This window comes from Heloderma suspectum, chromosome 6 (assembly GCF_057233095.1).
Source record: "Heloderma suspectum isolate Gila_16-S chromosome 6, 16-S_ref, whole genome shotgun sequence".
Taxonomy (NCBI): Eukaryota; Metazoa; Chordata; class Lepidosauria; order Squamata; family Helodermatidae; genus Heloderma; species Heloderma suspectum.
Window position 1 is genome coordinate 71,887,266 of NC_139463.1, and position 26,486 is coordinate 71,913,751.

General features: G+C 44.8%; 1 protein-coding gene across 1 annotated transcript in view; it reads left to right on the forward strand.

The window, feature by feature from the left end:
- The window catches only part of TTLL6 (tubulin tyrosine ligase like 6), a 47,376-nt gene that overhangs the window by 10,491 nt on the left and 10,399 nt on the right, over positions 1-26,486 (forward strand). The window contains exons 3-12 of the mRNA XM_084808273.1: positions 6,511-6,551; positions 7,300-7,418; positions 7,531-7,661; positions 8,791-8,947; positions 10,965-11,108; positions 12,117-12,202; positions 15,574-15,799; positions 17,798-17,979; positions 19,968-20,156; positions 24,736-24,892. Coding sequence (XP_084664399.1) covers positions 7,317-7,418; positions 7,531-7,661; positions 8,791-8,947; positions 10,965-11,108; positions 12,117-12,202; positions 15,574-15,799; positions 17,798-17,979; positions 19,968-20,156; positions 24,736-24,892 — 1,374 coding nt within the window. The 5' untranslated portion in view covers positions 6,511-6,551; positions 7,300-7,316. The remainder of the gene's footprint in view (positions 1-6,510; positions 6,552-7,299; positions 7,419-7,530; positions 7,662-8,790; positions 8,948-10,964; positions 11,109-12,116; positions 12,203-15,573; positions 15,800-17,797; positions 17,980-19,967; positions 20,157-24,735; positions 24,893-26,486) is intronic.

The window sequence follows — 26,486 nt, forward strand, 5'->3', positions numbered from 1 at the left end:
ATAGGGAAGACCCACAGATCAGTTAGATATGAGCTCACTAATATTCCTAGTGAATATGCAGTGGAGGTGAAGAATAGATTTAAGGGACTAGATTGAGTAGATAGGGTCCCGGAAGAACTATGGACAGAAGTTTGCAACATTGTTCAGGAGGCGGCAACAAAAAAGTCCCAAAGAAAAAGAAAACCAAGAAGGCAAGATGGCTGTCTGCTGAGACACTGGAAGCAGCCCAAGAAAGAAGGAAAGCAAAAGGCAACAGTGATAGGGGGAGATATGCCCAATTAAATGCAAAATTCCAGAGGTTAGCCAGAAGAGAAAAGGAATTATTTTTAAACAAGCTATGCGCGGAAGCGGAAGAAGATAATAGAATAGGAAGGACAAGAGACCTCTTCCAGAAAATCAGAAACATCAGAGGTAAATTCCAGGCAAAAATGGGTATGATCAAAAACAAAGATGGCAAGGACCTAACAGAAGCAGAAGAGGTCAAGAAAAGGTGGCAAGAATATAGGGAAGATCTGTATAGGAAGGATAATAACATCAGGGATAGATTTGATGGTGTGGTCAGTGAGCTAGAGCCAGACATCCTGAAGAGTGAGGTTGAATGGGCCTTAAGAAGCATTGCTAATAACTAGGCAGCAGGAGATGACAGTATCCCAGCTGAATTGTTTAAAATCTTGCAAGATGATGCTGTCAAGGTGATGCATGCCATATGCCAGCAAATTTGGAAAACCCAAGAATGGCCAACAGATTGGAAAAAATCAACCTATATCCTCGTACCAAAAAAGGGAAGCACCAAAGAATGTTCAAACTATTGAACAGTGGCACTTATTTCACATGCCAGTAAGGTAATGCTCAAGATCTTGCAAGGTAGACTCCAGCAATTCATGGAACGCGAATTGCCAGATGTACAAGCTGGGTTTAGAAAAGGCACAGGAACTAGAGACCAAATTGCCAGTATCCGCTGGATAATGGAGAAAGCCAGGGAGTTTCAGAAAAACATCTATTTCTGTTTTATTGACTATTCTAAAGCCTTTGACTGTGTGGATCATCACAAATTGTGGCAAGTTCTTGGTGGTATGGGGATACCAAGTCATCTTGTCTGCCTCCTGAGGAATCTGTATAACGACCAAGTAGCAACGGTAAGAACAGACCATGGAACAACGGACTGGTTTAAGATTGGGAAAGGAGTATGGCAGGGTTGTATACTCTCACCCTACCTATTCAACCTGTACGCAGAACACAACATGCGACGTGCTGGGCTTGATGAAGCCAAGGCTGGAGTTAAAATTGCTGGAAGAAACATTAACCATCTCAGATATGCAGATGATACCACTTTGATGGCTGAAAGCGAGGAGGAGCTGAGGAACCTTATGATGAAGGTGAAAGAAGAAAGTGCAAAAGCTGGGTTGCAGTTAAACCTAAAAAAAACCCAAGATTATGGCAACCAGCTTGATTGATAACTGGCAAATAGAGGGAGAAAACGTGGAGGCAGTGAAAGACTTTGTCTTTCTAGGCGCAAAGATTACTGCGGACGCTGACTGCAGCCAGGAAATCAGAAGATGTTTACTTCTTGGGAGGAGAGCAATGACAAATCTTGATAAAATAGTTAAGAGCAGAGACATCACACTGACAACAAAGGTCCGCATAGTTCAAGCAATGGTATTCCCCGTAGTAACCTATGGCTGCGAGAGCTGGATCATAAGGAAGGCTGAGCGAAGGAAGATAGATGCTTTTGAACTGTGGCGCTGGAGGAAAATTCTGAGAGTGCCTTGGACTGCAAGAAGATCAAACCTGTCCATTCTCCAGGAAATAAAGCCAGACTGCTCACTTGAGGGAATGATATTAAAGGCAAAACTGAAGTACTTTGGCCACATAATGAGAAGACAGGATACCCTGGAGAAGATGCTGATGCTAGGGAAAGAGGAAGGCAAAAGGAGAGGGGCCGACCAAGGGCAAGGTGGATGGATGATATTCTGGAGGTGACGGACTCGACCTTGGGGGAGCTGGGGGTGGCGACGGCCAACAGGAAGCTCTGGCGTGGGATGGTCCGTGAAGTCACGAAGAGTCGGAAGCGACTGACCGAATAAACAACAACAACAAAAATAGCAGCAAGTGCTCTGCGCTGGCAGGATCTTTCTTGCTGAAATGAGGTTTGTTGACTTACTCTAATGTTTGGCATTTTTTCCCTCCAAAGTACCTCCTGGTTGTATTCCTTCTGAGAAATGCTAAAAATGATGCACAGACGGTTTCTGCTAAAGGCTCAGAACTTTAGTAGTTGCATCTTGTCAGCCTTTCTGTGGTCAGGCTCTGTATGTCACAACTCCACCTATCTTTCCTATTTTCCCCTTCCCACCCTATCCAGTGCCACACAGCTGCTGCTTCCATCATAGGCATGGAGTCCCAGACATCAAACCTGTGCCATTTCTCAACACTCTTGATTTTGCAGAGCATACATTCTGCAGTGTTTAAAGGTCGCTATTATTTATATAGCTCCATCTGTGTGCATGGCACTTTACCAAATACGGGATGACAGGGCCCTGCCCCAAGGAACTTCCAGTCTAAACCATTCTTCAAATACCAGATCTCCTTGTTTTGTTATGGCAATTGCAGAATCTGGTTGTTCAGAGCAGAATTTGAGACACACAGTCACTGTAATATCTTGCTTATATCGGTAGTCAGAGCATGGACCGAGAACGTAATGTAGGTGGAGGAAAAGAATTAATAAAAGTAGAATTAAACAAATAAGTCTTAGCACGCACTTGTGTACTGGAGCACAAGAGAGACTTGTAGCATTAGAAAGTGCTTTACCCTGTGTGTGGTTCTCCCAAGCAAGTCCTCATCTAGCAACAGGGTGCAATATTACATCTGCGTGTAATGGAGTTGGATGGGAGCCTGTATAAAGAATGCACAGCCCTGAAGCAAGAGATTGGTGTATTCATCACCAAGGAGGTGTTTCCACAACAATGGAAGGAGAATCGAATGGAGGAGTACCAGATTTTTTAAAAGGAATCAGCTTTGCTGTGCTTTGGTCTGTACAGGGCTCCATGAGCAAGTGCTTCGTACCAGTAAAAATCACTTCACAGAACATACTTCTGGGTGGGGGTTACAGTGAATGTCATCTGACCGGCAGGGGCTGCTCAACCAATAAGAGAGGCTTCCCCCCTCCCCACCTTTCTCCTTTCCCCTGAAGCTTCAGATGCACCTGCATTTCAGGAGCAAGCCTCCTTGAGCACAATGGGAATTACTTCTGAGTAGACACACATATGCTTGTGCTGGGAAAGTTGGGGGTGGGGGGGAGAAACATAGGGATGGGGAACCAGCCCCCTTTCTAACCTGATGCTGTGCAGGGTCTCTATAATGAAGGTGTGAAGTAGTTACCTCCAAACAATGGAGAATCGTGCTTTAGAGCATTTAGGGAATTTGTGCTTTAAACTGTGGCATTTCAGTTGAGGGGGATCTCTGTAAATTCTGATGTGGGCATTCAGGGGACAAGCCTCACTGAGCACGATGGGAGTTACTTCTGAGTAGACACTAATCGTGCAGGGACAGGAAACACACAGGAAACACCCCCCGACTGGGGTCAGGGTGAAAGGCACACCCTGCTAGCATACCTGAGGTCAATGCGAGGGTTGGGGCACACAGCAACTATACCTGGGAGAACCTGACTTAAGGACAAGAATCAGACTTTAAGCAGTCTCAGGAAATCTGATAAGCTCCAGGGTGGATGCTGGAGGGCCACAACGTCATATATCCCTTACAACTCCAAATGCAGCCAGCTTGGGGTAAATCACTCATGGAGACACCCCCCAAGAATGTCAGGAAATATTCAGTAGGTGCCTGCAATATGCGTGAAACCACATTCCACATAAGAAACATAATAATGGATGTCCAAATTGGGGAAGGATCACATTTTCTCAAGTACAAAATATTAATTATCATGTTTATTTGTATGCTGTCCCCCCCACCCCCTTTATGCTCAAAGTGGCTCACGGGGAGAGAAAACATACTATTACTATACAGATACAAGAAAAACCATATAGAACCATAAATATATCAAACACATTTCATAATATAATATTATATCCACATTAGCAAGTTAACAAAGACATTACAATTAACATTTCCCTAAATATATGAAAACACATTTTTAACAGTTATCTCAAGAGTACCCATATTTAGTTAACAAGCTCTTCACTGACTAATTCAAATCACTAAGAAATAATTAGCAAAACATACATCATCATTAAAATACTATAATGTAAACCAATTAGATTCAAAGTCTATCAAAGCAGCAGAAATCAGAGGTGCATTAATCTCAACATCAGAGGAGCAGAGGACATGCTCACATTCTCAGTCCCACCAGGTCTTACCTGTAACAATTTTCCCCCAGCTGGACTCTGAAACCAGAAGGAAGCCTAGTCAGGAAGGAGAGGGCTTGCGGGGAGGGCTGCAGACAAGAATCAGGTGGCGTGGAAGGGGATAATCACCCTTTTTGCCTGCTAATTCTCTCTTGCAAATGCCCCATCCTGCCTTTCTGGTAACTCAGCAAATGTGGGTTTGGGAACACATCTTTGCCAAGATAACGTGTCATTCGGCTCTCTGAAAAATGTTTTTCTCTCTCATAATAAATAAGTATGAATAATATTTAGGTAGCATTTCAGTATTGATTTTCATAATATTCCCATGAGGTGCTTATTGGTATGGTGGAGATAGAGTGCTCTCAGGGAGTCCATGACTGAGGTGGGATTTGAACAGCTCTCCAGTGTCCAAGTCCAGCACTCCATCCACACTTGGATGGAGTTGTTGTTGTTGTTGTTGAGTCGTTAAGTCGTGTCTGACTTTTATGACCCCATGGACCATAGCACGCCAGGCCTTCCTGTCCTCCGCTCTCTCCCGGAGTGTGCTCAAGTTCATATCGCATCGGTGATGCTGTCTAGCCATCTCATCCTCTGCTGTCCCCTTCTCCTTTTGCCTTCAATCTTTCCCAGCATCAGGGTCTTTTCCAGTGACTTTTCTCTTCGCATTAGGTGGCCAAAATATTTGAGCTTCAGCTTCAGTATCTGTCCTTCCAATGAGCACTCAGGGTTGATTTCCTTTAGGACTGACTGATTTGACCTCCTTGCAGTCCAGGGGACTCATAAGAGTTTTCTCCAGCACCACAGTTTGAAAGCATCAATTCTTCGGCGCTCAGCCTTCCTTATAGTCCAGCTCTCACAGCCACACGTTGCTACTGGGAAAACCATACCTTTGAGTATACGAATCTTTGTCGGCAAGGTGATATCTCTGCTTCTGACTATGCTGTCTAGGTTTGCCATAGCATTCCTCCCAAGGAGCAAGCGTCTTTTAATTTCATGGCTACAGTCACTGTCTGCAGTGATCTTGGAGCCCAAGAAAATAAAATCTGTCACTGCTTCCATTTCTTCCCCTTCTATATGCCAGGAAGTGATGGGGCCAGATGCCATGATCTTAGTGTTTTTAATGTTGAGTTTCAAACCAGCTTTCGCACTCTCCACTTTCACCCTCAACAAGAGGCTCTTTAGATCCTCTTTGCTTTCTGCCATTAGGGTGGTATCGTCTGCGTATCTGAGGTTGTTAATAATTCTCCCAGCAATCTTAATTCCGACCTCTGATTCATCCAACCCAGCATTTCTCATGATGTACTCTGCATATAAATTAAATAAGCAGAGCGACAATATACAGCCTTGTCGTACTCCTTTCCCAATTTTGAACCAATCGGTTGTTCCATGTCCGGTTCTTACTGTTGCTTCTTGACCCTCATACAGGTTTCTCAGGAGATAGGTAAGGTGGTCTGGTACTCCCATCTCTTTAAGAATTTGCCACCATTTGTTGTGATCCACACAATCAAAGGCTTTAGCGTAGTCAATGAAGCAGAAATAGATGTTTTTCTGGAATTCTCTTGCTTTCTCCATGATGCAGCGAATGTTGGCGATTTGATCTCTAGTTCCCCTGCCTCTTCGAAACCCAGCTTGTACTTCCAGTAGTTCTCGGTTCACATACTGCTGAAGTCTAGCTTGTAGGATTTTGAGCATCACCTTGCTGGCATGTGAAATGAGCGCAATTGTACGGTAGTTTGAACACTCTTTGGCATTGCCATTCTCTGGAATTGGAATGTAAACTGACCTTTTCCAGTCTTGCGGCCACTGTTGAGTGTTCCACATTTGTTGGCATATTGAGTGCAGCACTTTAACAGCATCATCTTTTAGGATTTTAAATAGCTCAGCTGGAATACTGTCATCTCCGCTAGCTTTGTTGTTACTAATGCTTCCTAAGGCCCACTTGACTTCACTCTCTAGGATGTCTGGCTCAAGTTCAGTGACCGCACTACCCTGGCTACCAGGGACATTAAGATCTTTCCTGTATGGTTCTTCTGTGTATTCTTTCCACCTCTTCTTAGAAAGTAGATCCAGAAGGTTCTCAGGTGCTTCGCAGTAAAACCATGAATTGGTTTTGCCTGTCTGCCTCTGTCTTTCTTCTTCTTTTTATGTTTTCCAGATGACTAGTGATAAATCTGACCAACTGCAAATACGAGAGTGGTGAGTACCCTTTTTGGTCCTCAGTTGTGAAAGAAGAGGTTGGCCTTATTTCTCAGTCAGTTCTTGTGAGAAAAACTGAGAAAAACTCCATTCATATTAGGGAGCAACTTTTATGTATCTCTCATTCTAATTACAGCACTGAGAAGTTAGACTTTTGTTTTAAAACAAACAAAAATAAGATTCTAGACCTCATGACTGCAGTTGAAAATATGGTTTGGAAACTAAAATGTAAGTTAAAAAACATACACACACACATTAAATGTTTAATTATCATTATTCAGGGTAGCAGTCTGAAGATAAGAATGTTGCAGAGGAAATAAAACACGTCCACCAACTGTAGCTTTGCGCTTGCGAAGCTCAACCAAAGCATCATCTGTTACACTAATTCCATGCAATTAAAAATATACAGTTTAGTGGTACCATTGAGCTTATGGTGTTCAATTTAGAGAGACACATTGAAGGAACAAGTCGTCCCACTGCCAGTGGAGGCTGGTGGCTTCTATGTCAATGGGGTGCTCTGGGTTTCAGTCAGAACCAGTCAGAACTCTAAAGGAGCTCTCTAAGGTGCTGAATCCATTGTGTTCAGCACCTTGGAGAGCTCCTTTAGAGTTCTGACTGGTTCTGAGTGAAACCCAGAGTGGATTTCCTGCCCCACTGAGATAGGAGCCACCAGCCTCCACTGCCCACTTCCCTCCCAGTCCTTTCTATGTAAATGCTGATATAATCTGTCTCTCCTCCTATGGTGCAGTGCGGCGGGCTGCTAGGATGTGTGGCCTCCGGGAGGCAAGTGAGGTTGACGACTGGACCCTGTATTGGACTGATTATTCTGTCTCACTGGATCGGGTGATGGAAATGAGAAGTTATCAGGTATTGTTGTCACCCTAAGGTGGAGCTAAAGCATATATCCTTTTTTCATTCATGAAAAAGATCTGAATGCTTAGGCATCACTTAAGAATTTGTCTTTGACCTCCTTTTCTAGAAAATAAATCATTTTCCTGGGATGTCTGAAATCTGTAGGAAGGACCTTCTGGCCAGGAACATGGGCAGGATGCTAAAGCTTTTTCCAAAGGAATTTAACTTCTTTCCCAGAACCTGGTGTCTTCCTGCTGAGTGAGTCTTACTAAAATGTTTACATTCTGATCTTTCCTCTTCATCATCACATAGACGCAGAAGGTGAGCACAACACCAGGTGGGCACAGAGTTGCGAGGGGATGGGGGAGGCAAGCAAAATTGGAGAGAAAGAGGTCTTTCACACAAATGGTCAAAATTCATTTTTGTCAAGCTATGGCTGGCTCAGGCTTGGGATTTGGTTAAAGTAAGGGGCAATTCAAAAGCAAGTCAATAGCCAGGCAATGGTCAAAGGCACAGTTTTACCAGGCAAGAGGGAGAGTTCCAAAAGAGAGGTCTGAAGAGCAACCAAGGTCAAAACACAGATAAGCAGACAGATACAATATGCAGTCCAAGAAGCAGAGTCAAGCAGGAGTCCAATATCAGTTGCATAAAGGTTCAATCTTGGAGCAAGGTCAGAAGTACAAGGTACTGGAGCTCATGGAAAACGTTTCCAGCAACGACTAGACCGATACTGTAGCCCTATATTGTCAGAGCTTCCTGACCCTACCCGGGGCCCAACTGCAGTTTTTTACAGGCCTTGCTCCTGAGGAGTCCCTTCCTCTTGAGGAGTCTTTCTTTCTATTCAAGCACTTCTCCTTAAAGAAGCCCTACTGGCTTGCCTCTTGAGGTGATGACGTTCTCAGGGTCTAGGTGGTCACCCGGTGTCCCCCTCAGAGGTGGAACTCCCCTCCTCCTGTGGGGATGGAACCATGGTCATCTTCTCTGAGGGCCCAGGCTCCCCCAGGTCTCCTGCCATGAGTGGCTCCTTGGTGCTGGCTGTCTCTGGGAGCTCTAGCTCCTCAGAGGAGGATTCCTCCAGCAGGGCATGACAGTTTTACTCATTCTCTGTGTCTTTCTGAGAAAGCCACTACCCCATTAGCAATCTGTTCATTATGTCACTGAGGAGTATCCTGAGGAGAAAGGGTAGATCAGGGTCTGTATGAAGAACAGCAAAGATCCCCTCTGAATCTCTCTCTGTCTGTTTTTTAAAAAAATGAGTCTGGGGTGATGATGGTATCAGAGCTACTTCCAATTGCCATCACTAGTTTGCCTTAGATTGTTGTTATGCCACTGTTTTGTTATATATCAAATAAGGATCTCTTTTTGCTTTCCTTCTCATGGCTGTCAGCTATGGAGAACTGCAGACTTTTGGCAGATTGAAAAAACATAAGACCTACATCTGCAAACCAGACTCTGGCTGTCAAGGCAGAGGCATTTTCATCACAAGAACTGTCAAAGATATAAAACCTGGGGAGGATATGATCTGCCAGCTCTATATCTCAAAGGTAACCCCTTGAATTAATCTTAAACCTGGGATGCCCTCCAGCCATTGGTGGTTGCAATTTTGCAGATCTTCACAACGTTCTACTGAGGGGGAAGGGTTAGTTAGTCAAAGAATGTTGATGGCTGCGGAAGCTATTGTGAGAGACGTAGTTGGACTGAGGACCAGGGAACTTACATATGGCACCAAGAGACAGAAAGAGCTGCATTCTGTCAGTGTGAAAAATACTCTGGAGTCATGGGGTGGGGGGTAAGGAAGTGGGAAGATGTGGGGATGGGGGCTCAAGAAGAAAGGGGGCTGAAGGAAGGGATCACAATAGACAACAGGTTGAGAAGCCTCTCAGGGGAAATGGGATAGGGTAAGGGAGGCTAAGGGGAGATGACACACAGAAAGAATGCCCTAGGATCCGGAAGGGCTGATGGTGGAAAAGGATGAGGGAAGCAAGGGAGTTGGGAGACAGAAAGCTAGGATGGGTGGAACTGGGACAGAATGATACATACTGATCTGAAATAATCAGCCAGGATTTTGACTGCAGAATTCCAGTTCAAGATTAATCAGCAAACTGTTTAAATGCAGGCTAGATGATAATATCATCAGATGGATTCACAGCAGGTTCGAAAATTCTACTCGAACTGTATTCCTCCTCAAACTAGAGGGAGGTTTTGAATGGGGTGCTGTAGGACTCTGTCCTGGACCCAGTATTGCTCAACATTTTGATCAGTTACTGAGATGAAGGGCTGGAGGGAACTTACCAAATCACAGATGACACAAAACTGGGAGGGATAACTGAAACCTCAAAAGGCAGGAATAAAACTCAAAATGGCCATGATAGAATGAAAAACTGGGCTGAAACAAACAACATGAAATTCAACAGAGACCGATGCAAACTTCTGTATTTAGGCTGGGAAAAAAAATCAAGTTGCACAGGGAGAGAAGATGGAAAATACCTGGCTTGGCAGTAGTATATGGGAAAAAGGTTGTGGGATTGCACCCAATCACAAGCTGAACATGAGTCGCTAGTGTGATGCAACTGCAAAAAAGGCTAATGCAATTTTAGGTGCATTCATAGAGCCATTGTTTCCCCTTAATGAGAAGTAATAGTTCCATTTTATTTCACAGTAGTTAGACTTCATCTGGAGTGCTGTGTCCAGTTTGGGGCACCACACATTAAGAAGGGTGTAGATAAATTAGAAGGTGTTCAGAGGAGGGAAATGAAGATGGTCACGTGTATGGAAAACAAGACCCATAAGGAAAGACTGAAGGAAATAGGTATGGTTAGCCTAGAGAAGAGAAAATGGAGGGTGGACATGATAGCACTCTTCAAATACCCAAAGAGCTGTCAAATGGTGCTGCCCCAGATGGCAGGATTAGATCTAACGGACTTAAGTTACAGGCGGATATATTTTAGTTGAACATTAGGAGAAATTTCTTAACAGTAAGGACAACTTGACAATGGAACAAGTTACTTAGGGGAAGGGCTGTCTCTTGCTGGAGGCCTTCAAGAAGAGGTCGGATAGCAGTAGAGGCTGGTGGCTCTGATCTCAGTGGGTGGTGAATCCGCTCCAAGGTTCAGTCAGAACCAGTCAGAAATCTGAGGTGCAAATTAGTGAAGGCAGTTCTTACTCTGCACTTCCAGAAGAAGAAGTGGGTTTTGGTGAACCTCCAGTGAAGGGGCAGCCACTGGAAGTGCCCCTCTGTGTGTACCCTTCTGGTGTGAACATAGTGCATGGATGGAGTTGAGTAGAGGGTATTCTGAATCAGTCAATGCACACAACAGGCGTCTCATTCATATATATATATATATATATATATATATATATATATTGCCATTTAGGGCTCCATAGGTCAAAAGCTACATATGGATTACTACTCAGTAGGCTATAGGAAGGCATTGAAAATCCTGGAACACTGGTATAATGGCTTGCATGTGGTTTTCTAGGTGACGTTGCACTTTCAAGATATAACAAGACACTTCTGACCATTTCGGTGTTTAATTTAAGAATTTATCTTCTTTTCCCAAGCCTTTTATTATTGATGGGTTCAAGTTTGATCTCCGGGTTTATGTGCTGGTGACATCATGTGATCCCCTGCGAGTATTTGTCTATAAGGAGGGTCTGGCGCGCTTTGCAACGTCCGCCTACTCAGACCCATCCCACAGCAACTTGGTGAGTAAAGGGGGAACCCTGTTGACATTCAGTTCACGCCAGACCATTCTTCATGCCCTCCCAATGTTCTGGCTACAGTGCCACCTCGAGGTTATGTAGTGGAAAAGCAGGAAACAAAATGCTCCTTGTTTTGTGCTCGAATCTCAGTTCTGTGACAAAACTGAAAGTGATGCAATGGATTAACAGCCTTGTGTAGAAAAGCCCAAAGAAGTTATTTGATTTGTTATGTTTATTTCTCAGGGTTTGTTTTTTTTAAAGACACAGTATCTTTTGGAGGGTGCAATTTGGAACAGAGAAGCAGTGGAGGGGAGGGGGTGCTTAACCCTTTCCTTGCCCCCCACTTCTCCACTCCAAATCTGCATGGTTCCAAATGTGTGTTTGTGTTCTGTTACAAACTGTCGTGTCAAACATTGTAGTTAGGTCCTAAAGGCTGTAAGGAAATCTGAGCCCACAGCCGATTCCTGGGTAACACCCAGCTATCTGTGGTTTGATTAAAATGATCTGCTCTCACTTTCCTTGTTTTCAGAACAGAACAGGAGCCAGATAGCCATCAACGTTGCTGTGAAGCAGGAAGTGTTAAAAAAAATCCATTTGTTTAGTTTTGCTCTGAGCACCCAGCCTTACAAAATAGCCTGTGTGGACTGAAACCTCTTTCAGATCTATGATTCTAGGAATCTGACATTGCTTTCTTTGCATAGTTAGAATTCAGATTGCAAAAATATCAAGTTGTTTCTCCCACTCCACCCACTGCACACACCTGAGAGGTGGAAGGGTGTCACTTTTGTGTGCTGGAAATTCTACAGTCAGAATAAATTATTTAAGGAAGGCAATGTCATATCCACAGAATGGTAGACCTGAAACGGACGTAAGGGCCATCCAACCTACACAGGCTTTTCATGAGGTAAAGGTGCTTCTCTGCCCCCCACCCCCACCCCCTGAAGAAGGAGCAGAAGGGAGGATGAAATCTCTCAAGCCTCATAACCTGCTTGTTTGTTTAATTATTTACAGGACGACGTCTGCATGCACCTGACTAATTATTCAATTAACAAGCACAGTGCTAATTTTGTACGAGACGAAGACTCGGGTAGCAAGAGGTACAGAATGTTTTCCCGAATAATCACAGCTGGGGGGATGCCGCCAGGCCCACTCTCATGAATCTTTACTGCCATTTCATACGTGTTTAGGAAACATTTCTCTAAATTCAGCTGGCACGTGGCGCATTCTCCGTCATTAGGTGAAATAAATCATTTAAAAAGCTCAGATGAGTAACAGCAGGGGGCCTGGAGCAAGCGAGAAGAGCCCGGATTTATCCCCCCCTAAAGGAAATACAAATGAATTTGTTGCAAATAGAATTGCTGGATTGCAGCCCTATGTTTTATTGTTTTTGGTGGGTGTAATTAGCCACCTCTCTAAATCTTGCACAGAACGGTCAGTTCGATCTAATTATTGTCGCCTCAGGTTCCCCTCCCCCCACCCCCACCCGTTTTACTGGCGATCGCAAACACTGTGTTTGGCTGCTGCTCTTCCGCAGTGTTCTGCCCACTGCGGCAAAGACTTGGTTTGCTTTGGGTCATTTTCCTTAGTATTATTGCGCTTTCCCCATAAATGGGTCAGATGCCAGCAGTGCAGCCTCACTCCTGCAATGCAGTGCTGCTGTGCAGAGATGGGGGTGGCAATGAGGCGGATCAATAAACAAGGGGGACGAGTTACTAGAGCAGATGTTCCTGTAACTCCAAGGTAAAGAGATCACTCTGAATGCTTTGATTCCACCCCCTGCCTCACCACCCCCACCCCCCGAAAGATCACTGCCTGCTCACTCTCTCTTCCCTTGTAATATTAGTCCCTGACCTGGGAGAGAGATGGCTTTGAAGTTCAACTTTCAAAGCTTTTGGGTAATGTGTATCAAATAAAAAGCTGTTGCTTTTATGTTAATCTAGTCCGAGATCTGCTTGGGTTCCGCAGAACCCTGTTGTAGTGCCCCACCAGCCCCAGGCAGTCACAAGGGGTTTCTTGGCATTTTAAGGAGTGGTCTTAGAAATGGCAGTTCACTCCCAGCCAGTGGAGGCTGGTGGCTCCTATTTTAGTGGGGCAGTGAATCTGTTCTGGGTTTCAGTGCAAACTAGTCAGAACTCTAAAAGAGCAGAGCCCACAGGGTTCAGCACCTTGGATATCTCCTTTAGAGTTCTGACTGAAACCCAGAGCGGATTCACCGCTCCACTGAAACAGGAGAAACCAGCCTCTGCTGCTCCCAGCCTATGGCTTTCACCACCCCTCTGCGCCAAGGTCCATGACAGATGCGAAGTGCTTCCCATAGGTTTACTTTACATTATTCCCCATTCCCCTGTGGATTAACCATGCTTCCAAGTGCCTCCGTTGCTCTGTCGATCCATCTCCTTTATAACTTGGGCCCAGTCTACACAGCTGATTTAGTGCGGAGCAACAGCACTTCAGGGCTGCTGCTGTTGCTAATCTGCAGCAATCCTGTGGCTTCCCTCTGGAAAAGGCACATTTTTGGAAAGTCCTTTTAGTGCGCCTTTTTTTCCTTAAATGCAGCTCCCGCACTGTTCCTTTGCAGTGTCCCCTGTCTCCCACATTGAATCCTGGGTGTGCCTATTTCTGTGACCTGGCTGTGATCTGGCAATGACCTTTCATCCACCCCCATTCCCTCTTTTTCCCCATTCGCAGTCAGGCTGCCTTCCCATTCACAATATCTAGCCTCTTTTCACCATTCACAGTATCAAAGTATTGAAACAGTATCATTTCAGGAATTCACAATAGCTGTTTCAAGCATTCACAATACCGCTGTAGCTGCTTTACCCATTCACAGCATGTAGCCTGTTTTCACATTCACAATAGTGCAGTAGCACTGTTTCAAGCATTCACAGTAGCTGCTTCACCCGTTCAGATTATGTAGCCTGTTTTTTCCCATTCACAACAGTGCAGAACCTTTCACAATATCCCAATGGTGGATGAGAGGAGAGAGGTGTGGGGTAAACTTTGTTGTTCAGTCGTTCAGTCGTGTCTGACTCTTCGTGACCCCATGGACCATAGCATGCCAGGCCTTCCTATCCTGCGCTCTCTCTCGGAGCGTGCTCAAGTCCATATTCATTGCATCAGTGATGCTATCTAGCCATCTCATCCTCTGCTGTCCCCTTCTCCTTTTGCCTTCAGTCTTTCCCAGCATCAGGGTCTTTTCCAGAGAGTTTTCTCTTCGCATTAGGTGGCCAAAATATTTGAGCTTCAGCTTCAGTATCTGTCCTTCCAATGAGCACTCAGGGTTGATTTCCTTTAGGATGGACTGATGTGACCTCCTTGCAGTCCAGGGGACTCGTAAGAGTCTTATCCAGCACCACAGTTCGAAAGCATCAATTCTTCGGTGCTCAGCCTTCCTTATAGTCCAGCTCTCACAGCCATACGTTACTACTGGGAAAGTGGGGTAAACTACAGGGGCTTAATTCAGTGTTTCCAGTAAACCTTCCTGAGCAAGGGAATGTGTAAGGGGCAGGGAACAAACCTCTCTCATTCACTGAACAGCACCTAGGGAGTTGATATTCAGTTCTACTCTGCCCACCCAACCCCAAAGTATGGTGGTTTCCAGTGCTGTTTGACCTGTGAAAGTGGGTTTTTAGGTAGTGTATACTCCGTTTTCCTTGCTTCATGTGCCCCTGACAGACCAAAGCAATTTCATGAAAATCCAGATATAACCAGAAAGCGCTTGTCATTCCGTTTCTATGCAGATGGAGCCTTGGACTGTGGGCTCGGCCTTTAACTGTCTATCTTTCTACCTGCCTGTCTATCAAATTGACTAACAATGTGGTTCCTTTCTCTTGGGGAAACCTGCAAGATCTGCACTTGAGATCACAATGCATATTAATTTCTCCCCCTTTAAGCTCCCCACCCACCCCCACTGTAATAATGTAGTCTTTAATCTGGATGATTAAATACTACCAATAGGGTGGATTTTTCTGCCTTTTCATTATCTGGGCTTCTAGAGGTTGTGGAAATTTGCATTTGTTTTAGGGTGCTTCCAGACAAGGCTTTTATGGCATCATCACCCGGCCTCATTCATGGGCATTTACAGGGGGTCCATTGCCTTCTACTCATAACCCTCCTACGTTTTCTTACCACTTCTTCTCTCTTTTTCTTTAACACAATTAAATTGTTAAGGAGAAAAAGATGGAACAGCTGCACAATGCCTTCTGATTGCTAGTGCTAGGAACCCTCTGTCTGGAAGCAGCCCTTAGTGACTGCAAATACAGAACTATAGACTGGTTCTTTTTCTGTATTAATTCATGTGAAATATAAGGATGTGCATGAACTATTACTTTGCATGTGGCATTAGTGGATGGCTGCCCTGGAGCTCAAACATCTCTGTGCTTAAAGCAGCATGTGAAAAAAAACCCCAAACTTCAAGTATATTGCCTCACTATCACTCTCTTCCTCATACCCCCCCTTTTTTTTCAAGGAAGCTGTCTACCTTTAATAAGTACATGGAGGAAAATGGCTATGAAACAGAACAGATATGGAAGGACATTGACGATGTTGTGATTAAAACGCTGGTATCAGCCCACCCTGTTCTCAAGCATAACTATCTCACTTGCTTCCCCAACCACACCACGTGGAGCGCTTGCTTTGAGATCCTGGGGTTTGATATTTTACTGGATCGAAAACTGAAACCATGGCTGCTTGAGGTATGTTCCTACGAGGCAAATGATCTTCGACTCAGAAACTCCCCCCTCTTCCTCTCTCCCTTTCCTTTGGAGGTACAGACAGTTGCTATTCCCAGATTCCTTTGTTAAAACCCACTTTGACCCCCTCCCCTCCTCAGTTTGTTGCTTGCCTTAGCCATGCTGAGCCCTGTGGCAACTCTCCCGATCACATGGATGCCCAGCAGAGGGCGATAGACTACAGGGAATGTTTGTTGTTTTTTAAAATCAAAGGCACCCTTGTGCACTGGAGTTTCCAGTTGGGAGAACAGTCCATTGGTTGCACAGACAAAGATTCTAGGAGGATTAAAAACAAGAAAATGTCTCAGTGGGTCACAGCAATGGTTTATCTAGCTATGGTCACAGTCCACAGACAAGTTCACAAGCAGGCCATGATGATGATAGTCACCATCTATTCTTAATTCTCAATATCTGGTACTCCGAAGGGTAACCTGCCACCTAGAAACAGAGGCTAAACTTTTGGCTGTCATGACTGGTGAGCATATCCATATAATGATTTAATTCAAGCTCTTTAAACTAGCTGTCCTCATAATGCCCTGTGGCGGTGAGTTTCATAGGCTGGTCACACACTGTGTGCAGAAGTATTTCCCTTTCTTTACTTAAACTTGTTTAGCCACTGATTTTCTTTGGGTTGTATCCAGTGTCAGTCTAACTTAAGTCCCATTCCTTTCAATGGGTCTTCTCTAAGTAGGACTAACATCAGATACGACCCATAGTTTTATTCTTATTTATTTAGATTTCTAACCATGTTAAGGGATCAGGGAGATGTCAGTTTTAGAAAACAATAGAATGAAGCCAAAAAAATAAAATTACCTATTAAAATATGCAGCGTTACGTTGAATGTATTGTTCGTTAATGGCTTTACCATAATTAGAAGTACATAAGACTATATAAAAGAAAAGAAATTTGCAAAATAGTCCCATTATTAATACTACAAATTTAGCCATTAAAACATTTGTACAATTTGATCTATATTCCAACATTTACAACAAGAAATATTGAGACACTTCCATGAACTATGATTAAAAGTTTCTTCTTCCTGAGATTTATCTTCTAACTGGTTCTGATTTAACAGCAAATGTCCTCACTGAATGCTCTGGTTTAGTATAATTCTTTGAAAACAGTCATGTAATTTTTTCATTAGATGACCAAAAGTTTATTTTCATTAGCCATGGAAATGACCACATTTCCTATTTCAGTAAATAAAAACAAATCTATAATTAGTATCTAACACTTCCTATTTGATTAAGTTCACATGGTATTTTTGCGCTTTCAGATTCTACCGTTTCCCCTCTGTATAAAACTCAATTTTGTAATAGTCTGCCCCTTATAAATATTTTATCCAAATACAGTGCAAGGCCCCAGTCTTTTAAATTGAACTTTAATTACTCCATACCTGCCTAGCTTTCCCCATCAAAATCTAATTACAAAATCAAGTTAGTAATTACTACTGTACTACTAGTCAAAATCTCTAAATAATGAGAGCAATCCCACACAAAAATCCAATAGGGTTACAGTTCCAGCGAAGAGGCCCTCAATGCCAACTTAATGGCAGCCATGACAAGCAAAGGTGAAATAGGAAGAGCCTGCAGTCCTCCCTGAACAACTTGAAGGAAGATTGGCATAGCAATGTAATAATTAAGTTCAGTGTTTTGGGAAGATGGTCATAATTGAATTTTGGTAAATCTCTAAGAGAGTGAATTGTCAAAGCTAAGGAGCAGCTCAAAGTTTTTCTCTCTATTGCATATTTGATTCTTGTTGTTGATAATGGTGGAAATTTGAGAGTGCTCCGAAGGCTGTAGCAAGCCTGCACACAGCTTCAGCACTGGATGTTTAAAAAGTTGGCTTCAGCTTACTTCCCCTGTAAATATGTCTTCGAACTTCCAATGCTCTTCTTCTCTTAGGAATTTTAATATTTCAGTTTGTAGCAAATGCAAACAGGTTTGATTCCTGATATTCCAGGTGAATCATTCGCCAAGCTTCAGTACCGATTCATGGCTGGACAAAGAAGTGAAAGACCAGCTCTTGTATGACACTCTGGTCCTGATCAACTTGGGAGTGTGTGATAAACGGAAAGTCTTGGAAGAAGAGAAACGGCGAGGGAAGGAAAGGCTTCTCAAGCAATGCCGTAATCGAGAAGCCAGGTATGAGCTTTTTACACCTTTCAGCTGTTTCCTGGGAGTATGTCGATTACCATTTATAAAACACTTGCAAAACTTCTCTAATTTGAACCTTTGGGGTTTTTTTAATGAAGCATACAAATAATAAATTGCTATATTTTAATGCAACCTTCCATTCTTTTTGTAACCCTCATTAACCAGGCATTACAGAGATATATTAAAGGAGACAGAGTGAAATTAGCAAAGTTGTCAATGAGACCAACATATTGTCTGGCCACTTAGGCCAGACCTACGCATTATGATATATATGTGGCTGTTGCTGAAAAAGGAGCTGCTTATCTAGTCCTCCCCTCACCCTGCCATAATGTCTGGTACAGCTTATCCATATCCTGATGTCACAATATTGTGCATTTCCCCACCATGATCTGCATCATTGACTGTTGTTTTGGCTGCAGCTGCATGTATATTGGAGTATCCAGTTCCTGTCTTAACAAGCTGGGTTTTTATAACAGCAGTAGCTAACATATATGAAAGCACATGGTATCTCAAAACAGACACGCATGTTTTTCAAAAGGGAGCACATAAAAATCCATTAATGTATGTATTTGGGAGAGCATTCAGTTCACAGACTTAAGGGTGTTATCAGGTCAGCATTATTGCTGTGCTTCATTTTGCTTTCATTTTGTCCTCCTTTACCTTGGTATGAATGTGTACCACCAGGACTTGTTATCTCATACATATGTGCTTTCTCCTCCTAGAAAGGCAGACATGGGAATTACAATTGATTTATTTTTTCTCCTGAAATCATGCTAAATTTGTGCAATTGCACCACATTAATCTCCCCACCCCAATAAATTTGGTGGAATGTTATGGGCAGGGGGGGCAGAATAGGGGGCCTTGAGATAAGGTTGTAAAATAGGCAGTTTTAGCTTCTGATAAAAGAAATTGCACATTAGAGCTGGAAGTGTCTAACTAGCACTAGAAGATCAAGCAACCGTCCAGGATGTTTTAGTTGCCTGTGTGAATAGCTGTGCAGTAGAAGGTGGTTTGTGTAGTCATTCAGAAGATAATGTCAGGGCCAGAACATCACCCTTCCTGTCTCTGCTCTCCTGATTTTTTAGGGATTGTAGGAGAGCTTCCCAGCATTCAGCAAAGACAGGGAATACAGCAAGAGGAAACTCACCATTTCTGTAAGCATTGCAATGTGTACTCAGCACAGAACAGAACTAGTTGGTGCGGAAATGTGTACACCATGAATCCTGAATTCAGACCTCTGAGCATGCCCCCAATGTACATGTTAAGAGCACAGAGCGTTTTGTCCAAAACGTGCAGCTCTTCTTTTATCCACGATTCGAGCTGGGTTTCCTCAGCAGTTTGGAATGTATAAAGAAAGATTAAGCGTATCAAGTTGAATGGCGAACACCAAAAGTGTAAGTGAGCTCAACTATGGCTCCTACTTACTGCTTTCCAAATGTCCAAGGGACCTTAGCACATCAGTGACATTTGGAAAACAGTATATAAGGCAGGGCTTGGAGTAACCAAAAAGTGAGCCAGAGGGCAAAGTACCTCCCAGGGATTTTTGGCCGCATCCTATTTCTCCTCTGTCCATCTTATTGTTTCCTGTGAAGCAAGTAAGAAGGGGCAAAGGGATTGATATCTTTCCTGTTATAGAGGACCTCCTGCCAGGGTGGCCCTTTCCTTCCCCTTGGTCTTGTCTTCCCCAGGGACAGGGGCAAGAGAGAGAGGGACTATGCTCTACAAACTCCCGTTTGCTTCAGAGCTTTCTGTATCTAGTAAATAAGCACAAAATGATATGAGGCTGCTGTGTATGGTATTTATATCTCTGAACTTTGTTTCAAAACCGTATGATGAAGTTTTTGTCCCAGAGTGTAGAGCTAAACAGATACGATTTAAGGCCTGAAATGGCAGCATGGAAACCAAATGGAAAATTCTCCCATGGTGGACATTTTCTCTGGGGGTTGTTAACAGTTTTACTTGGGTGATTTTATCAGGGCTGAGGAATTCAAGAGCTGCCAAGCCGCTTGGCTTCAGCAAGCAGAAAAATATGAGGACGTAAACACAGGAGGCTACCGCCGAATTTACCCCAGTTCTGATTCAGGCAGATATGATAAGTTTTTCCAGCACAATAACTCACTCTTCCAAGAAACAGCAGCTTCCAGGGCACGTGAAGAGTATGCCAGGTGAGAAAGAGCCTTTCTTGGACTTTCCCCGTCTTAAATAAAAGAAAACTATTGCAAAGCTCAGTTTATTGTCTCTTAGCCATGGGCCCTAACAGTACAGCTTAGTAACAATTCATTCTCTCTTGAGTTCAAAGCAAACTTTACTGGGTACTGTTGTTGTTTTTTGAGGTCCGAGCGCTGGAGACTTAGTCGTCTTTGCAACAGTATCTTCATTGACTTAAATGCATAGGTTGGGCAAGTATTCAATGAGAACTGCAGTAGTTCTAGTCCTGCATCACAGCCTCCCCAAATGCCATCCAGCCCTGAGCCCAACAATTCTAGTCTTTTTTCCAAATCAGAACATCAGAAGAGTCCTGCGGGATCAGACCAAGGGTCCATCTAGTCCAGCATTCTGTTCACACAGTGGCCAACCAGCTGTTGACTGGGAACCCACAAGCAGGATATGAGCGCAACAGCACCCTCCCGCCCATGTTCCCCAGTAACTGGTGTACATAGGCTCACTGCCTCTGGTTCTGGATTAACATATAATTAATCCTTTATGGCAATCCCTAAGGCAGGGGTGCAGAACCTCGGGCCCAGGGGCCAAATCTGGCCCCTTTGGGTTTCCCAAATGGCCATACCCCTTTCTCCTTTTCCTCAGCCACCATCGTTGGGTGGTTTCCTGGCCTGTGTGCAGTTTTTCCCCCCTTCTGAAAAGGTTGAAATGCCTCTCCTAAGGCTTAGTTACTGGCGGTAGAAGCTTTAAGCTAAAACACGCTGGTCCTTTGGGTATTTTTGGTATTTTGACCCCACTCCTTTTGCCTTCAGCCCCTCCCACCACTGGAATGCAGCCCCTGAAAGCTTCTCTGAAATAGAATCCGGCCTTTGGGTTAAAAGACATTCCTCACCCCTGCCCTAAGGGTTTATTTATTTATTTATTTAAAACATTTGTATCCCGCCCTATAGCATTAGGATCTCAGGGCGGCGTACAGATAAAATCAATTTGAACAGTGTAAAACAAATAATTTAAATAGCTAAAACGTAAAACATTAAGCTAGCTAATACCAATTTAAAAGCTATAACAATAAAACAGTAAAAACAGTGTGCAAACTCAGGGAATCCAATTAGCCCTGACAAAGATTATGCCTGACAAAGAGTCTTTGTGTGTGTGTGTGTGTGTGTGACTTCCCGATGGCTTCCCATCCAGACACGCTTAGGCAGGGCCAGGGGTCAGCATCACTGGGCACTTGCCAAAGCCCACAACCCTGCAGGGGGACTCTCTAGCTGACCGCTGGAGCCTCCTGGCCCCACTGCCCCTGCTTCTTTGCTGCCTTTTCACCTCCCCTCTCCACGCATGCAAACAATGACCAGACTGGAGAGATGGTGACTCCATCTCGTTCTCTTTCCCTGCATTCTCCTTCTGGCTGGCTGGGTGGGTGGATTGGTCTCAGAAGAAGAGGGCAAGTGCGTGGGCAGCGTTAGCCACGGTTAGGAAAAGATGGGCCCACTCATGCAGACAGGCCCACTTGGAGCATCTTGCCTGGAGGCCCCCAAAACCTGGAGCCCACACTGTATTAGGGTGATCTTGTTGCAGCTGATTGCCCATGAATCAATATTTCATTATCTCCATAGCTACCAGGGCCTACCATGCACTAGACTAAAGAGAAGTCAATGTATCATGCCAATAATGTGCACCATTTAAATGATTTTTTTGAAGTATTTTTATGCCGTTCCTCAGCCAAAAAGGCTTCCAGGGCAGCTTATATAGAATTAATTAAACAAGACAGTCCCTGCCTGCAGGCTTAGAATCTAAAAAGACATGATGCATAAGGAAAGGGGAATGGGGAGGGGAGTGAGGGGAAATAATAACCCTTTTAGTAGGGCTGGTGGAATGGCCATGCTTCCCCCTCTCATCTCCCTCAGCTCAGCCTACTGGAATGGCTGCTGGTGGTAACTGCCAAGGGAGGAGGAGCTTTCATGAGAGAGGCCTTCAGAAGGGCTGGTGGAATGGCCTTGCTCTCCCTCTCATCTCCCTTAATATTGGTTTTGTCTGATACCTGTAAGATAGATCATGCAGAAGAAGAAGGGAAGGCAGAGCCTTAAACAGGCCTAGCTCCATAATTTTCAAGTCTCCACCTAAGGATCCTACAGAATTCCTGCCGCCCCACTTTCACTCTGCCCCCGCACCCAGTGACACTGATACTGTGGTGGATCAGGCCTCCACAGTTCCATCTGCCAGGGCAAGCGCACTTGGTCCTCTGGTGACATCCCCTGCTCATTTCAGAATGAGAAACCCAGTTCCTCCTCTTCTGCCCAACTCAGGAGCAGGGAGGAAGGGGGTCTCTCATTTCATGCTGAGCTTTGGAGGAAGCAAAATCAGGCAGCAGGCTTGTGCTGCCTCTGCCTGTTCAAAGCCCAGTGTGACAGGAGAGAGTCTCCAGTTTCCTGACTTCTTTGGCACACACAGAGGACTTGGGGGAAAGGCAGGGCAAGTGCAACTACAAATTATGGCTGGATGGTAAGCCAAGCCCACATTTGCTGACTGCTGTTGTGGATTGTCCCTAATGCCCCATCTATACCACAAACATGGACTTACATCAGTTCTATACTATCATGGTTTCCCCTGCAGAATCTGGGAACTGAAGTTGGTTGAGGTGCTTAGAAATCTCTGTTAGAGATCCGTAGCTCCCTCCAAAACAGAACCAACATTCCCATGGTTCCCTAGGGAAAGACTGCTTAACATAACCAGATGGCATCTGTAGTATAGAGGTCCATCTAGACCAGCCTTCTCCATCCAGGTGCCCTCCAGATGTGTCAGACTACAGTTGGGAGTTGTGGCTGACACATCTGGAGGGCACCAGGTTGGGGAAGGTTGGTCAAGACCAGCACTCTGATTCCAGCAGGAGCCGCTGCCAGATGTCCCTGGGTGGTAACGAGCAGGATGTGAAAGTCAGGGCCTTCTGCTGCTGTTCTCTGCAGCCTCTAGCATTCAGTGGTAAACTGTGTCTCTGAGCATGGAGGCTCCATTGAGCTGTTATGGCTACTAGCCAATGATAGAGGTGGCCTCTGTGAATTTGTCTAACCCCTTTTTGAAAGCCCCCTATGTTCCTGGCCACTTTTTATGATAATGAGTTCCATGAGTGAATTATACATTGCATGAAAAAAGCACCGACGTCTATCCGTCCTGCACTTTTTGCCAGTTAGCTTCACTGGGTAATCCTGAAAACCTCTCCCCAATCTGAGAACAATCGAATATGACATATATCCCTTAGATCAGGGGTGTTGAACCTCTTTCAGCCCAAGGGCCAAACTGAATTTCGGAAAAGCTCTCAAGGGCCGCATTACAGTGATGGGTGGGATCGAAGGCAATTGGGGCGGAGGCCAAATTACCAGCTTACTTTAGCTGAAAGCTCTTCCTGCCAGAAACCAAGCCTTGGGAGAGGCATTTCAACCTTTTAGAATGGGGACAAAACTGTGCCAAAGCTGGGAAACCACCCAATGATCAGCAGTCTAGCAGAAATGGGGTGGGGCCTTCTGAAGAACCCCAGGGGGCACGATTGGGACCCCAGGTGGGCCAGATTTGGCCCGTAGGCCTGAGATTCAACATCCCTGCCTTAAGAGTCTCCTGACGAGAATGATTAATTTCTTAAATGGCTGATGGCTCTAGTCTCTTTAAAAGAAACATTCTGCGCCTTGGAAGTTTCCCCCCAGTTGTGTGGGCCTGATCATGATTGTGAAAGGACGCATACTCTGCATGTATTTTTTTTCTTTATTATATCACATGTTCCAGGCCTAAACCCTGACATGGAAAAAAGGCATTCTGAGTCTGAACCCTGGCTCTAGTTAAGTGCTACACGGGTCCATCGGCCTTCTTGCCCGCCTTCCCCGCTGACTGCTAGGATTGCTAACTTGGCCCTGCTTACCTGCCCAGGTCATCAGGCCGGCTCCTCTGCCATTGGCCCAGTTTTTCTTAAGTAGGTGAAGCACAGGCCTGAATGTGGTACTGAGAAAAGAAACTCTTGGCATTGCGTTAAAAGTGCTGATCTCCTACAATGGGTTGGGCTTAGGGGCAAGGCCAGCCTCTTTTTGCCTGGCATCAATCCCCATACAGTCTTTTGTGGGATGTTTGGGAAGCTGCAGGGAGTTAAGGGCAGTGGTGTCACAGGGCCAAAGCACCAGGACTTTTTGATTAGCAGTGACAGTGACAGCATCCACCCCCCCCCCCCACACACACACACCGTTCCCTCTGTGCTTAGGTGCAGTCATCACAGTAGCTGAGGGGAAATGGATTCTCCTAGCAACAATATATCATGAGCTCTTGCTGTTGTAATGTGAAGAATTTGGGGTGGCTTGTTCTTCATTTCACAATTAAAACGCAGTAGCTTCACTCATGAAGATGAAAATTTGCCGGACAGGTTTGTTGATATGGAACAGCACAACTGCCTGCATTGTTGGAGGAGTGGCTGTGGTGCCTGCACTGCACCACTGATCAAGGGCTTTCCAAATTCAGTATAGCAACTTGACAGTAAACACCATTTGGTATGTGGCCTACTCCCCATCTGAATCTGTGATAAACTCTTCTGTACAATGTCATCAATAGGCAGCAGCTCCAGGAGCTGCGTCTCAAGCAGGAACAAAAAGTGGCTCTGCTGAGAGAAAAGAAGGCTGAACTGCAGGGAGAGTCTGGTGGAGAAAAGATAAAGATTTCCAGGCCAAAGGTGGCGAACAGAGCAAGTGTGGTGCCAGTCTCTGCCCAGGTAGGACTGACAGAGAAACATTTCGGCTGGTAAATTATTATTCCCACTCGTACTGCTGCAGCAGTAGGAAAACCAGTGTGGTGTAGTGGTGAGAATAGGAGAGCCAGTGTGGTGTAGTGGCGAGCGTGTTGGACTGGGAGTTGGGAGATCGGGGTTCTAGTCCCCATTCGGCCATGGAAGCTCACTGGGTGACTTTGGGCCAGTCACAGACTCTCAGCCCAACCCACCTCACAGGGTTGTTGTTGTGAGGATAAAATGGAGAAGAGGAAGATAATGTAAGCCGCCTTGAGTTCCTTGCAAGAAGAAAAAAGGTGGGATATAAATTATTTATTATTAATTATTAAATTTATTAATCGCCCATCTGGCTGATCACCCAGCCACTCTGGGCGATGTACAACATATAATAAAACAGTTTAAATCAATAAATTCTACAATAAAAACATTGTCTAAAATACCCTAACCCACCCCAAATGCCTGCCTGAACAATCATGTTTTTAATGCATGGCGGAAGCTCATTAAAGAGGGGGCATGACGGAGTTCCTTAGGGAGGGAATTCCACATAGTGGGGGCCACCACAGAAAAGGCCCTCTCCCTTGTCCCCACCAGTCTAGCTGTCCTGGCTGATGGGACAGAGAGAAGGCCATCCGAGGCTGATCTTATTAAGCAGCCTGTCTGGTGTTGCTGGAGGTGCTCCTTAAGATAGGCTGGGCCGGAGCTGTATAGGGTTTTAAAGGTCAAAACCAACACCTTGAATTTGACCTGGAAAACAACTGGTAACCAGTGCAACTCCTTCAGCACTGGAGTGATGTGATCTTGCTGGCAGCTGCCTTTAATCAGGCAAGCTGCCGCGTTCTGTACCAGCTGCAGCTTCCAAACTGTCTTCAAGGGTAACCCTACGTAGAGCGCATTACAGTAGTCTAAACAAGAGGAGACCAGGGCATGTACTACCGATGGGAGCAGATGGTCGGGAAGGAAGGGGCGCAGCCACCATATCAGATGGAGTTGATACAGCGCTGTCCGGCTCACAGCTGACGCCTGAGCCTCCATGGACAGCTGGAAGTCCAAAATGACCCCCAGGCTGCAGACCTGGTCTTTCAAGGTAGCCGTACCCCATTCAACACCAGGTCAACATCCCCCAGCCTCCTCTTGTCTCCCACCAAAAGTACCTCGGTCTTGTCAGGGTTCAGCGTCAGCCTATTCCTCCCCATCCAGCCACTCACTGTCTCCAGACATTTGAACAGGGATTCTACGGCCAACCTTGGTGAAGATTTGAACGAGAGGTAGAGCTGCATGTCATTTATTGCGTGTAAATGCAATAAAATAAATAAAACAAATGGAAAGTCCTCTTAATTCTCTTTCTGTGAATGAGTTGCAATGACAACAACCACAGTAACCCTCAGAAGCCATCCTCGGATTAAGTTCCATCCTGCAGACAGTTCAGCTCACTTAAACCTGATGGAATTCAGTGGGACTTGATCAAGATTTGCCCTCATACAATTCAAATAGTCCAGATGATACCCAACTTGGTGCCATATTGGTAGCATGGGATTGCCCCCTGCCACTTACTCTCTTTCAACATCTCCAAGACCCTCCC